This window comes from Prionailurus viverrinus, chromosome A1, assembly GCF_022837055.1.
Source record: "Prionailurus viverrinus isolate Anna chromosome A1, UM_Priviv_1.0, whole genome shotgun sequence".
In the NCBI taxonomy this organism is placed as follows: domain Eukaryota; kingdom Metazoa; phylum Chordata; class Mammalia; order Carnivora; family Felidae; genus Prionailurus; species Prionailurus viverrinus.
In genome coordinates this window covers 179065465-179081086 of record NC_062561.1, presented here as the reverse complement: position 1 = coordinate 179081086, position 15622 = coordinate 179065465, and the positions used below count along the sequence as shown (strand labels likewise).

Below are 15622 nucleotides of genomic sequence, written 5' to 3'. Positions count from 1 at the left end.
GTATGTGAAACCAGCATAACCAAAAGCATAGCCATTTTCAACTTCATTGTAACCCTCAGAGAAGGATGGACAACACACATGGGCTTCATCTCTTGTTTCTTAGATTTCTGCTTATTTTTCATTATGATCTAATTACCTTAATTGATCCTGAAATTTTAAAAAAATTGGGAATCTGTGAACTTCAAGGGAGGACTTTTTCCCTTCCTGCACTCCTATGCCAGCTTCAGTATCCTTCCTTAAAATGAGTATTGTGACGTAGGTTCTTCTTGCTGTGAATGAAAATTTTTTTGGCGAAGTAATAGAAGTTGTAGAAAATGTTGAAAATCCCTAAATATTGTGTTAGAATGTTTTCTGTAGAAAGCCTTCATTGATTTGTGCTTTGTGATAAACATTCTCAAAGATGTTTCCTCACTGGACAGACTGTTTCCCACTCCCAAATTGTATATGTCTGTGGTATAATTGAATTCAAATGTTTAAAGACATTTTCATATTATCTGCATGCTCTCTGAATGGTAAGGTGCCTTGGAAAATGTGAGACAGTCTTTTAAAAGAAATGCAGTAATCATACATTGATTTTAAATGACCCTGTCACACGTGAAAACAAATCAGATTGTTGCTCTTAATGAGCTTTTCAATTTACTATTCAGTAGATCAGATAAGTGGATTTAAGAGGTAATGATCCTGTTTAGTACTCAAGCTTGACTGTCAGATCCTAGGAGTGGAGAGAAATCCCTAGGGACAGAAGCGTTGACACAGTTCTAGATGGGATAATGGGAATCAAAGCTAATGGATGATAAAAGGAATGGTGCAAGTTACAAGGATAATTGTGGATTAAAGCACTGCCATGTGTCAATGTTGACTGTTTTTTCTAGTATCTTATTGGGTCAAATCTGATACTCGGAGAAGCTGTTTTGACAGCAGAACACAACAGACCTGCCTGCCCAGCTTCCCCCTTCCTTGAATGCCAGGGACACCACAGAAAACTTCCCTGTAAGAAGGACCAATTGGAAAAAAAAAAAAAAAAAGATTTTTAAACAGTCTTAAAGGTTTAAAATCACATTTTAGTTATTATGTTTTTATTATTCAATGTTGCATGGATAAAATCAAAATTAGATTAATTTTGAGCTATGCCATAAAAAACATAGCACTTATAAAGTCTTGAAAATGTAAAACCTTGATTTTACAAAAATACAATACAATGTAGTGGGGGAAATGGACACCCGAACAATTACAGGTGTGAAAAACACCACGAGAGAGGAATGGACCAGACACTGTGGGAGCATAAAGGAGAGTGATCTCCCTGGGACAGCAGAGAAGAATGCAGAGGAGATGACTTTTGAATGGGAATCAAGGGGAGAGGAAAAAGAAAGCTAATTCAGGCAAAATGAACAGTACACGAACTCCTAGAAATCTGAAATTGCGTGAGAAGCCTCGGTGATCCATCAGTATTTCGTTGTGGCTTCAGATGGAGGGAAATAGTAGAAGATGAGGTATGTTGGGGCCAAGTTGTGAAGGGCCTTGTGTGCCATTAATCATGTCAATACAGGTTTTCTAAGGGACCCAATTTACTTCCATCCATAAGAGAGGGTTAGGATCATGCTAAGGGAAACTTCCCTTTCTACATACCATTCTTCCTTTGAGCCTTCTCTGTGCGTAAACATTTCTGATCTTTGAGGACTGGTGGTGACTAACTTCCCTGGGAGTTTTTCTCCCTAGCTCCCTCTTCCCCCTAAACATCTTACAAACACAGTGATAGCTTCAATCCTCTAAGAGATGAAGGCCTCCTCTCATGAGCAAAATCATAGATACAGTAATTGAAATGCTTTTCTGTAGGGCTCAGAAATTAGCAGAAGGGGCAACAGGAATGTGAATCTCAGTTTTCCTTTTTCTCTCCCCCACCTTTTCCCCTCTACCCTTCTTTCCTTCTCTTGCCCTCTCCACTTGCCCCCCACCTTTTCCTCTCTCTCCCACTGGCCTGAGCAGCTTCCGGTTATAGGACTTAGGATGAAAGCCCAGAACACAAGCTTCTGCTTTGAATGGTGTTTAAAATCCAGATACGAGATCTCTGCAGTGAACAGCCTTCCTCCCTTGTATAACCCTGTAATTCACCTTCATGACCTGTGGTAGTGTATGAAGCTGGTGTTCACATGTGAAAAGCAAAAGGCATAGGGAGTGAAAGCTAAGTTGCCATGCCATACCATAAGAAATAGGCGGAGCGGGAGAAAGTGAGAGAACACAATCACAGGGGATCAAATCACAGAAGAGAAATCCCATACAGCTGGTGTCTGGCAGGGATAACCTGGAATCACACCAGAGCATCAGGGAGTATGGAGGTGTCAACCCACCTCTCAGCTTTGCCAGGCTATTAGGGAATATTCCATTGGCTGCTGGTGGCATTTTCCCACTTGAAGTGGGATATGTTTATAAGCTCAATGTGGCTTAGGTTGGGACTGAAATGTTGCACCCCAAACTCTGCCACCAACACTCCCTAATTGGGAGCTTAATGGATTCCCCAGGCCCTGATGTATTCAACAGAGAATCTCTGAGCCTGGGATTTCCGTTTCAGCATGGAAAGTAAGACCTATCTCTATATTGGGGGGAGCTTAATTGAAAGATTTTTGAGGAGAATGTTTATAAATTCTTTAACTTCCTCTTGTTTTTGAAATCCTTATTTTTATAACTGCCTGACATAATCCTGAATTGTGTGATGGTTTGCTGATACCTGGCATAGATGGAAATTTTTTAAATGTTTTGTTTATTGAGACACTCCACTTTTCAGCCCTTTGTATACATAACGCCCACCTTTGAGAAAGGGTTGGTTTACCAGTTTGAGAAAGAAAATTATGTGGTGTGCTGGGAATAAAATGAGTCTGTGAGTGTGGGTGTGTGTGGGTGGGTATGTATTTCAAAATGAGAGAGGTACTTCCTGGAAGAAAAAGAGAGTAAATTTTTAAAGTATAATTTTTTCTCTAAATCCTTCATTTGCTCTCCCTACCGACACCCTACTTCACTGTGGATGCAGCAAATGCTTTAAATCTTCCATTTGTTCAGTTTGAATAGTCTTTTGAAAATCTATGTTAATGATAAAGCTTTTAACAATGAAATGTTTTCATCCAGGTATATGCCCGTATGTCAGAAGTTTTAGGAATAACAGATGACAACCATGTTCTAGAAACATTCATGACGAAAATGTGAGTTCTTGGATTTTTCTTTTGTTGTGGTTGCTTTGAATGTAATGGATACTTTTGCTGTGTTTAAATCTCTTAATAAGTATTAATCTTTAATAAAAGACTTAAAAATTATGTGTTAATTCTTAGAATGGTAGCATTGTTCTTAATTGAAACTTAATTTCACATATTTAAAATTCACCACCCTAAAGACATTCTTATTTGTCAAGGAATCCATACCACTGCAGTATGCCCCATGAAAACGTGGTTTTAAGATGTTTATAGACTTTGACTCTTCAAGACAATTGGGCAGCATTTTTGCTTTTAATTAGAAAGAAAATACCCAATTTCAAAGAGCATCTGAAGAGATTATTGCAAACTGGAATCATTGGGAGGAGTTTGATTGCCTTAAGACAGGGCATTCATTGATTCCAGCAGGAACTTAATGGCTATCAAAAACCTACTCATGGGAAATTCCCTTAAATCATCCTTATAATTTGTTAGCAGAATTAACGAGTTTCTAGTCATAGACAGAATTTTGTACATTTAGTCTCAACTTGTATGCCTCCAGTTGGCAACCCACTACATCTGTGTAACAGATAGACAGCACTGTGTTGCTTGCAGAGAACAAAGCTACACAAACAATCATGATCATAAGAAGTGAGCTTTGGAGCCACAAGTTTGATGGTTCATTTCTTGGCAGTAACTGTGAGCCTCTATTTGACTTCCTTTGTAACTCCTGCTGTCATTCCCTAATATGCTTGTTTTACATACAAACTTGATACTTCTTCTGTGAAACACTTAGACAGTTTTTTCAATGTACAAAACTAACTGTATGGAATTATGTACCATTTGGGGAGCAGTGTTCATTGTATATTGATAGGATATAATTTTGATTATGCCATTAAAAAAAGTAGAATAGAAAATGTTCTAGTGGTATTTAAACCTGTTTTTCAACTTTGTGAGATATTTTGGGTTTAGGTCATGTAACTTAACATACATATATGTGTATTTTCATGTTCTCCCTGTACAACCAAATACCTTACTTACAACTAAAAACTTTGTTTTCATATTTAGCGTTACAAATCTTAAATACTGGGGAAGATGTGAGCCTGTGATTTCAAGGACTCTTCAGTTCCTAAATGATCTTTCTGTTGGATATCCTTTTTACTGTATATCTAGTAATGTATAGAAACACCCCAACAGGTACATTCTATTGGCCAGGTGTTTTCCTTGCTTATAATGTTGCAGGTTTGTTTGTTGTTTTTTTAATAAAAAAACCTTTCATTTAGCCTTATATTTAAATGTGTGTTTTTGAAAGATTTGTATTAGCTACCTACTATCAAGTATTTATTCAGTCACAATTGAATTTATATGGATATATAGATTCCTAACTAGTTAAAGTTATGTTTATACCCATCCAGGTTAATAAGTGGATACATAAGAAAGTATACAACCGCATGTGTCTTAGTCTGTGATTTTTCATAATTTTCAGGGAGTTCTTATTTTAAAAGAAAGCATGTAACTAATTTTAAGAAGGTCGAAATGTTCTAAAAATATTACCTTATAAAAATTGAATTCCTGAGAGTAAATACTATAGCTTCAGTATTCTTCAATTGAAAAGAATATTATTTTGATTAGTTAAGAGGCACAAAGGAGGAATAGGAAGAAAATTACATAAGTGTTTTTACCACTTCTTGGATTATTGCCGCCAACAAATCAACATCTTATTTACTCCAAAATAAGATTTCCCATTATGCATTAAATGTTTGGGTTTCTATCTTTAGCAGATTTCTTAAATCTAACTAGAATCATCCTTTCTCATTAGATTATAGTTGATACTATTGTCCTGTTTCTACCAATGAGAGAGAAGCGTGTAGATTGTCTTTTGTATGTTAGCTATCAAACATACAGGACTTGTGAAAAATAAGTGTTGGTTTAGTTAACCACCAAGATTAGCTGAAATTTAAATATGAGGACAGCATTCTGAAAATCAGTGGCATTGGGTAGAAATCTTTAATGTAGGCTCACTGCAGGAATATGTTTGTATTAGTTAAGTTTAAAATTGTGTTCCTTGGGAAACCATAAAAGATTTCCAAAGTATTAGACACCCACTTTTGTGCTGGAATTTAATATGCAACTTTTTATTGGAAAATAATCGTCCTTGTCTGGCAAAATCCACCATGCAATATTTCTGTTAGTAGGTATAATGCAATAAAGACAGGGAGGGCTATTTATCACTACAAATTTTGAGGATTTCAGGATTCTTTTTATTATTTTAATATATTTCTTTGATATTAAATCAGAAAAATGATAAATTACACCTGTCCAGGCTGTTTTTCCTTTTTACGGGAAAGTGATGTACAACCCAATTCCAGTGGTCATTTTGGCTTTTTAAGATATGTATTTTTTCTTATTAAAAAAAAAAAAACTCAACCTGTATTTTTTTTTTAATAATAATGCTGAAATACTCTTTATTTCTAACATATGAAGTGGTTTATAAGTACTTCCTAGTCTTGCAAACTCTGGCCTTTTCACAATGAATTACTTCGAGAGCACGTTATCTGAAAAGAAGCCTGTGTTATTTTACAGCACGTATCTATTGTTTAGATTTACCCTGTTTTTTAGGTTGGAATTGAAATCTAATATAAAATTAATTTGATTTGTATTCTTTTTGGTATAATGTGCATAATGCCTAATTTATTTCTATCCAGTATTTAAGTAAGATGCTTTTCCTATCACCTTATATCTCTTATATGTTCTTTAATTCTAAAATTATAACCTTTTGTTTCATAAGATGTTTATTGCTTTTGAACACTTCTCGAAGTTAATAAAAAATCATATTTTCAGAAAACTTATTAGATAAAACTTAAAAGCTATAGCATTTAAACCAAGGGATGCAAATGATTTCAACTTGGGTACATTGATTTATATTTTTTAACAATTATTTCAGGTTTCCATATTTAGAAATATATATTAGTTCAATTTGATTTCAGTGCTCAGTTATTTGAATTATAAATCATTATGTCCCTTCTAGCTGATCAGTCATGAAATATCTTTGAATTCATTTACATAATGGAATATGTGAGTGCTATATCTATTTCAGTGCAGTTGCTGGTTACCTAATGCATGTTTTGTTGTTTCCAATCGGTTTCTTTATTATAATATGTTTTTAAGTCCTGATTTTAAAGCAGTACATTATATTTGTGTTAAAAATCAGCTGACACTCTTCGGCACTAGAAACACTTATGCAAGATAAAAATCATCACCAACTGGCCTCTATTAATGGAAACCTATTTATATATTAATATTCAAAATATCTGTGTTTAAAATACTAGTACGGAATAACTGAAAAGCATCTTACTATGAAGTTTTTAAATGTTCCTGATTACTTTCTAATGCATGTCTTTAGATATTTTTTGTTTTGTTTTTTCTGTTTTTATCATCTTCAGAGTGAATGCTACTCAGTGTTTGTTTATGGTTCACAAGGCCAGTCTATGAACTTTAGTGTTCTTGTATCTGACTGCTTGCTTGGAAATTGAAATCACAAAAGATCCTCATTTTTAGGAAGTGTAAACAGGCTCATGTTTACTTGCCTCAAGGCAGTAGTCTCAAACTTTAGGGATGATCAGAATCGCTAGAGTTCTTGTTAGAATACAAATTGCCAGACCCCACCCCTAGAGTGTATGTTTTAGGAGGTGTTAGACAGGCCTGAGAATTTGCATTTTCAGCAAGTTTCCAGTGATGCTGGTGGCTTAGGGACCATGCTATGAGAACTTGTGCTTTAAGATAATTGGAAACTTGAACTGGATGTCCCAAATAAGAAAGTCAGGTATTTCTCTACAGGACTCTGTCTTCACTAGGGAAAGTCAGACTTGACATTTTTAGAGATAGGCTAGTTCCTTAAATAATAATGTATATGAGGAGACAATTTCATTAAGTCCCCAGGTTTTAACTGGAGAGTCTGTTGCATTTTACCCCAAAGTTTCTGTTTGCCAAATTTGAAGCTTTCCAAATTGGTAAGACTACTGTAATTTTAAAATCCAGTGGCCCTTTTGAGGGAAAGTTTATGTTTTCCTATCAGATTCATTACATGAGGCATATATATTACACTCAGCAAATATATCTGAGTAACTTTTTAATATATTCTTTAACTTTCCAAGACTAAATTTCAAGAAATTCCAGATTCTAAATAGCTTTATTTAACATGCACAGAGTTGAAATGGCTCTGTCCTAGGGCAGTCTTCCACATCCAGGTCTCATACTTATGGATCCTTTTTCCTCTTTAAAATACTTTCCAGTCATGGGGCACCTGGGTGGCTCAGTAGGTTAAGCATCCAGCTTTAGTTCAGGTCATGATCTCACAGTTCATGATCTTGTGGTTCATGAGATCGAGCCCCATGTAGGGCTCTGTGATGACAGCTCAGAGCCTGGAGCCTGCTTTGAATTCTGTGTCTCCCTCTCCCTGCCCCTCCTGTGCTCGTGCTCTGTCTCTCTCCCTCAAAAATAAATAAACATGAAAAAAAAATAAAAAAGTAAAATAAAATACCTTCCAGTCATAAATTCTAGTTTCCAACCGGGGAAGGGATAAGATTTTTCAAGTGATTAGGACAAGGAAGTGGCTGGGAAGACTGGGGAGAGAAGGGTCATACAAAGCCATGAAATAAACTTATTTTAAATGCTGAGAAAGACGGAGGAAAGTGTTAAATTTCATCTAAAATTCTGTTTATTAATCAGTATTTCAAGTTTTTCTTCCCTTGAAGAATAATTGATCAATATTTCTACTTCAATTCATTGTTCACTCAAATTTATAGCAGTGACATGTCTCACTTTGGGTTTCAGGTAGGTAATAATGAGAAAGGAAATTTCATTTTCTATTAGGCCCTCTATTGGTAGTTGCCCTTACTACATCATCTTCAAAGAAAACCCAAAATATCTTTAGCTTTTGAAAAACAGGGTAACAGGGTCCTACATTAATTCATGAATTTATCCGAATTCATTTTACCCTGTTGATACTGTTAACTACAATTCTTAGGATGAATAACTTCTCTGTACTATTGCAAAACCATCTTCATAATTCACAGGGCCCCACACAAAATGAAAATGTGGGGTGCCTTGTTCCTAAGCTGTTAAGAATTTCAGGGCACCTGGCTGCCTCAGTGCGTGGAGCACGTGACTCTTGATCTTAGGGTTGTAAATTCGAGCCCCATGTTAGGTGTAGAGATTTTTTAAAAATAAAATCTTAAAAAAACTTTTTTTTCAAGACCTCACCAACACAGCATTGAAGCAAACACTGGCCCTTCTAAGCATAGAACACTGTATAAATGCATAGCATGGACATCCACGAAGCTGGCCCGGGTTATTTGGTAAAGAAATAATTCCCTCCATTTGGCTTCAGACTAACCCTCTAACACTTTGAGACTATCTCCTTAGTTCCTGTACACCAGGATTTGGTGAACATAATTCCTATCTACATGCATCCTACATGTGTTTATCTATCGGTAGCTTAGTTTATCTATCGGTAGCTTATCTCCATTGTTTTCGTGTTTACAAGCCAAAGAATCTCTTTCCTGTTCAGGCTACTTGATCCCTGTGATGATTTTCTTTTTCAGCCCCTCACCTCTTCTAGCTTCCTTTGTCTTTTCTTGCTTGTTTTTCATGGTGGTGGTGGTGGTGGTAGTTTTAGTGTAATACCCAGAACTGCATCCTTAATTTAGATTTAACGCTGAGTAAGAATAAAATAATGATTTTTAAACTTAATTCTATACTCATCCTAATGATTTATTTTATATTACTGGCCTCTTTTTTGTGGGGGGGGGGGGGGGAGAGAGAGAAAGAAAGAGCCCAAGTAGGGGAGGGGCAGAGAGAGGGGGAATCCCAAGCAGGCTCTACGCTAATGCTGCAGAGCCTGAGGCAGGGCTTGAACTCACGAACCATGAGAACATGACCTGAGCTGAAATCAAGAGTTGGTCCCTTCCCCCCCCCACCCCACCCCCCGCCAAGCCACCCAGGAGCCCCTTACTGGCCTCTCTCAGTTTAGCAAATATTAATTAAGCATTTGCTAAGTACAGAGCAAAAGGACAAATGAGACACAGATCCTGCCCTCCCAGATTTTAAATTCTAATAGAATTGATCCTGATTCCAGACTGCCTTTCACATATTTTTCCTAAGAGCTCAAAGTCCATTGTTTTATTAACGTAGTTTCTTTTTCCTTTTAAAATTTAACTCAAATAAATTACATACTAATTTTCTGAAAATTTATTCATCAAAAATAATATGGGCATGTGACATTTTGATATGGTGGCTTTGAGGGAGTGCTTTTTATTCAAGGCCATTTAGATATAGCTTATATACAAGCCATTAAGTATACAACTAATTTGCAAACCATACATCCTTACCCTGTCACTGATCTTCCCTCCACCGGGGTACGAATCCTGAATGAGGTGGGGGTCAGGAAAGAGTAGAGGGTGAGAGATGAAACAAAGGTGTAGAACGAAATAAGGGTGAAGGATGGAAGTACAATTGGGTATGTCTGTTACAGGAAATATTTAGTAACAAACAGTAGTAATTCTGCTTTGTGAAACAGTATTAAAATGTATTGCTTTATTTCAGTGAATATCACCATCTCCAGATGGTTTTGAGAATGTTAAATAAAACTAGTTTCAGCATATATCCCTCAGGCGTACTTCTATTAACATTTCTCATCAAAAGAAATGTTGATTTATTTCTTTGTTTTCTGTCTCTATTATCCATGGAAAAGTCATCCCATAATTTATCTGCTCCATTTGTTTTTATACTAGAATCAAGTGTGAGAATCCTCTCTACTCCTTTTCTGTAACCCACTTATTCAGACCTTCACACAATTCTTTAGATTCCTGCTTCACAAGATTACCTTCCTCGAGTATTATTGTGATCTGATCATTTCTCTTCCCAAAAGCCCAGAATCACTTCCCCTTGCTTCTCGGGTCAAAGTAAAATTATTGATTAGAACATGAGTCCTTTAACAGTACTTGACTTACTGAGTTCTCGTAACTAATTTTCCGATCCACCTCTCAACCACTATTTGTACTTTATGCTCGGGCGAAGGAAATTTATTTTACCTTCCCCTTGACACCCTTAATTATCTTTACTGAATCACCACATATGCTGTTCTTTTCATTTGACCCATTGCAACTCAATTAGGTCTCTTAAATTTTCAAGTCTTGCTGAAGACTTGTTGAAGCTGTATTGAAACAGTTATGACCCTTTGTCATTGTATTAACTGAAAGAACATGAGTCATTTAATTTCTCTGAGGCTCAGTTACTTCATCTGTAGAAAGGGAATATTATCTATCTCTTGGGATTTTGTAAGGATTAAATAAAGTAATAAATATGTAACAATGTATCTTTGCTCAAGGAGCCATGCTGATCTTCCTACCGGTTTTAGTACATGTGCTGCCAGAAGCGAGCACTGTAACAATATATCTATGTTATCTAAGAAAATATGACACCTAATACTACTGATCCTGTCACACAGTAGGTGCTCACTGAATATTAATTCCTTTCATTTCCATTCCTATCGTCTTTATTTTTCTTGATGTTCCTGAACACCCAGTTCTTATCTGTATGTCCGAAGATGAGTATCACATAGCTTTGTATTGGCTAGTCCTCTCAGCTATCAGGCTGGAAGTTATTAGAGATTAGGAGTCTTTTTTTTTTTCTTTCTCCTCTTCTATAGTTCACAATTTCACGTAGTGGGCATGTGAACCTAATGTTACCCTTTAGTTAATTGACAAAGCCTTAACTCCTGTTCCTTATAAGTAATTAATAGTATTCCTTAAGATGCTTCATTTTGGTTATACATATTTGGATTTTTTTTTAGTTTAGTAGTTTATGAACATAATCTCACTTTTGAAATAACGAAACTGATATTTCAGTCATTATACTTTGTACCTGTCATCTACCGATAGCAATTTCCAACATGTCTTTTTCTTATCTGTGAACTTTATTCTATCATTAGGATAATGTGTTTTTAACTCTGTCTGCAAAACCTATTTGTAAACATGTATGGCTTTTAAATAATTGCCTAGATCAGTGTATCATCTACCCTCTAGTGCTCAGCGAATGTCTTACACCTAATACACCAACTGCTTCTTTGATTTTAAAACAGAAATTGCTTCACACATTAACACTTCTGTAATAAGATATGTAAACACCACAATTGGTGATGTTTTAAAACACCCTTTCTTTCTCAGCACATAAAATGATGATGTTTTTTCTAACCAGTGGCATTTTAGGTGTGATGAAATGTAGATACTCAGTGAAGTCTGGCTACCATGAATTGAAGTCCTACTTGGTGCTGCCATGCCCATCAGCTGCTATAGTGTGTAGTACTCCAGGAACTGAAAAAACCAGTTCATTCTCAGCTTGGTTTTCCTCTTCTTCAGAGGTACAGATTTTCAAAATTTCCAACCATCCGTAGGATATACCATTTCTTTTGACTTTTTCCTTCCTTTCTTTTTCATCCTAGCTGTCAGTAAGACCTTGTTCCCCTTCCTCAGTGTTTTCATAAGTCTATATGGAAACAAATGGAAATTTTCTAGGAATTGTGTTTAGTGAGTTGATATCAGCCAGGCTGTGGAGTCTGCTCAGTCCTGGATGTGATGAAGGTTCTTTAATAAATTGGTCCCTCCTAAAAGAACAGTTCCCCTGTTTTTTCTGGGACCTACTTCCAGTTTCCTTTGTATCTCAAGAAGCTAGTGATCTCAAATCACTGGCCTCTTTAAAATCAAATGGATATGATGTAACCTGATGAAAGCTTTTGGTTTAGAGTCACATGTGTTCCATGTGTGACCTTCACGAAATTCTCTGACCCACTACTGTAGACTCCTCCTATTGGTCCTGTTAACTGTCAGCCACCATTACTATGTTCACGGTCACGAGCTGTGTCGAGCAAGCCTCAGAAATCTAACCTAGTACTGCCACGGCACTAAAATGCTCCCACCCGGCTAAAGAGGAACAACTTATAAGAACCCTAGTCTCATAGAGAAGAACAAGATGAAAGTAAAAAGATCGTAAAGATGATGTATCCATTTGCCCTTTAAAAGAAAAAAAAACATTATAGACTCTCTTAAGGGGTATAACTAGCTTTGAGTTGAATTCCTATAGAGGAATATAAATATTCAGATGAATTCTCATTTTTTTCTTAATTGAAAAAAAGTAAAAATTTATTCTTAATCATTTTTTTTTTTTTTGCTTTTGAATGTAATTAAGAGGCAGTGAGGCTGGCCTTGATGCAAAGTGCACAGATGCAATTCTGTAGAAAATGTGTCTTTGGCAGATGAGATACTTCCTGTGAGTGTTCTGTTTATTGCTACCATAAATATTCCATTGTCAAAACACGACTTGCTGTTTATTAGTAGCACTGACAGGAAGATTCCTATTAATGGCAGCATTCTTATTACCCATAGACCCTGTCACTTTTAACTTTGCAATTCCAAGAGAATTGTATTTGGTAATTACTTAAGATATTTCCTAGTTTATTGATCCCCACCCCTGTTTAACTGAGTAAAGTTTGAATGGCAGTTCTTCTGCTCACAGATTCACACAGGAAAAATCATCAAATCTCACCTTTTTTTTTTTAAGTTTATTTAGAGAGAAAGCCAGCATGAGTGGGGGAGGGGCAGAGAGAGAGGGAGAAGAGAGAGAATCCCAAGCAGGCTGTGCACCATCAGCACAAAGTCCAACGTGGGGTTGGAACTCATGAAACTGTCAGATCATGACCTGAGCCAAAACTGCAGAGTCGAACATTTAACCAACTGAGCCACCCAGGCACCCCTCAAATTTCATTTTTATATGCAGAGAAAAATCTTTCTAGTTGTATTCTGATCTTCTTCATCTAAAGCAGAATTTCCTTAGATTTCTACTAACTGGTCTCATCGTTTCATAGAATTCAATAATTTTCTCTTCCTGGTTAGTCTCTTATGGGTCAGTCCTGATCTTGTTCCCCTTCAGCCTGCCAGAAAAACAGTGCATTGAGCACCCACTTGACAGCAGTGCGCTGAGGAAAACGCATAGGCACAGCCCCTGCCCTTAGAAAGTTTACCGTCTGACATGAAGGTGAACCAAATATACATGCTTACTATGCAGCTGGGATGGTTGCTGTAGAGTCAGAGGGACTTGAATCTAAATTATACTGTTTGTCTTTTGGAAAGTTCTATTTAATCTTTTCGAATCTGTTTCCTCATCAGAAAAATAGAAGTGATGCTTCTACCTACCTCATGGGATTGTGAGAGTCAGCCCTGCAGGTAGCAAACATTCTGTACACGTTCGTTCTCTGCATCTTTGTGTCTTCCTTCCTGATTTATAATTGCCAAAGACATTTGCATCATATGATCCTCACGACAGGCCTGTGGGATAGCTTGGGTGATAGGTTTCACCCTTGCTTGTTGGAGAGGGAAACTAAGGCTCAGAGTGGCCGAGTACAGTACTCAGACTCAGAACCAGCTGGTTGGATGGGGTAGTCAAGCCAGAAGCCCAGCCTTCCTGACTCATGTCCAATGTCTTCTCTACTCTTACACCCACACCTGAGGGACTAAGTAAGAGAAGAGGGTTTTTGTATACTAAATAGACGTTCTTAGAACCACATCAGCCCTTCTTTTATGGCAGCATTAACCAGAATTATTTAGACCTTGTGATAATGTTTATGGTTTTTCCACTTTCTTCTCGTTCTGAGCTGAACTGTTCAGGTGAAAATGTGGTACGGTAGAAGGAACGTGGCCTCTGTAGTCAAACCTCAGTTCAAATCTCAGCACTGTCAATCTATAGCTGTGTAATCTTGGGCAAGTAACTTAATTTCTCTGAACTTCTGTTTTCATATCTATGAGTTAGCAATAAATAATATTGGACAGTGTAATTGTGAAGCTAGGTGAATTAACAAATATAAGGTGTCTTACACCTACTAGAAATGTCGGGCTTGTCCTTCAATACTTGGTGACATGGATCAGCTACATCTTTCTAAGCATTCTCATCTTCATCTAAAGCAGAATTTCCTTAGATTTCTACTAACTGGGCTCATTGTTTCTTAGAATTGAATAATTTTCTCTTTCTGGGTAGTCTATTATAGGTCTTTTATAATTATTTTTTATGAAATAATATTAAGTGAAGAGAAGTTCTCAAGTTATATCCAAAATGTAAAAAGGGTCAGTTTTAATTTTCTACTATCAGGGCTTTAATAGTAAAGAAGTTTTTGTCTTAATTATAAAATTCATTTTTCCTTTCCATAACTAGAATATGTATAAGATAGGAAAAGTAATTGCACTGGTTAATAATGGATTATCATTCTTAACAGAATGAAAGACATTTCTGTAGGAATGCTCTTTAGAAATAATATTGATTCTTCGTAAATAGAAATTGATGCCATTATAGTGTTATTTTGTGATTGATTATCTATTGATAAAACCATTATATTTCCCCAGATTCCTTAACTCCTATTACCTATATCCTTTTAAAAAAACTTGTGAAGATAGATGCTGTGAAATTCATGCTAAAAAACCACACGGTAAGTCTTACTTCCTTTAATTAATGACTAGAAATTTCTGGGTAGTTTAGGTAAAGCATTAATAACTTTGGATACTCTTTTGCTTTCATTAGAGTGAACACTTCCCCTTCCTTGGCATCAGTGACAGTTACAGTCTCAGTGACTTCAGGTGCCGAACAACCTTCTACACGGCCCTCACTCGCCTTCTGATGGTAGACCTAGGTAAGGTAAAGAATTTAAGCCTGATTAATAAGGGCTCAATGACATACTTGGGCGAACAAAGGAGAATACTAGTGAGCACCACATTTAAGTTACTAGAATTTATCATCTTTGACAGTTTTCTACAACTCTCCATGATTTGAGCATCAAAAGACAAATCTTTGTATTTCAAGTGGTATTTTTCACTTCAAATAAGACCTGCATTAATTCTTTACTTCACAGTGTATTTTCTGGGTATCCTTTGATCCATTACTTGTACTACTGTGAATCTAGGTAATAGTCTTAAATATGGAAGAGCGTTACACCAGAGATTTTCTTTGTAATGACACTTAATCTAGAAAAAAAAATGGAAACAATGCAAATATCCAATAGTAGGGAATTGTAAAATTATTGCACATCTGCTTACTTGATGGAATAGTCTGTAGTCTTAAAATTGGGATTTGAAGATAATGCAATACATGAAATTTTATAACATTAAGTGAAAAAAACAGGTGTTAAACTGTGTAAATGATATGAGCATGCCTAGGGTGGTTGGGGAATGCATCCAAAAAAGACTTAAATTTTTTTTAAATGTTAAATATTGTTGTGGGCTAACTATAGGTAGCTTTTTCTCATTCCAGATTATTTGACATTTTCTTTAAGGTATCACTTTTGTAATGGGAAAAAATATAACTTACTTAAAAATTTTTTTCATTGAAAAGCTGAAGTTAGCTAAATG

At 36.1% G+C, this 15622-nt stretch overlaps 1 protein-coding gene across 6 annotated transcripts in view; it reads left to right on the top strand.

The window, feature by feature from the left end:
- The window catches only part of RANBP17 (RAN binding protein 17), a 339120-nt gene that overhangs the window by 238226 nt on the left and 85272 nt on the right, over window positions 1-15622 (top strand). For all 6 annotated transcript variants that reach the window (XR_007148529.1, XM_047842084.1, XM_047841836.1 and 3 more), the window contains 4 exons: window positions 3118-3191; window positions 4245-4325; window positions 14643-14706; window positions 14799-14907. Coding sequence is in view for 5 of the 6 variants with exons in the window: in XM_047842084.1 (XP_047698040.1) it covers window positions 3118-3191; window positions 4245-4325; window positions 14643-14706; window positions 14799-14907 (328 nt within the window). In the remaining variant the exon portion in view is untranslated. The remainder of the gene's footprint in view (window positions 1-3117; window positions 3192-4244; window positions 4326-14642; window positions 14707-14798; window positions 14908-15622) is intronic.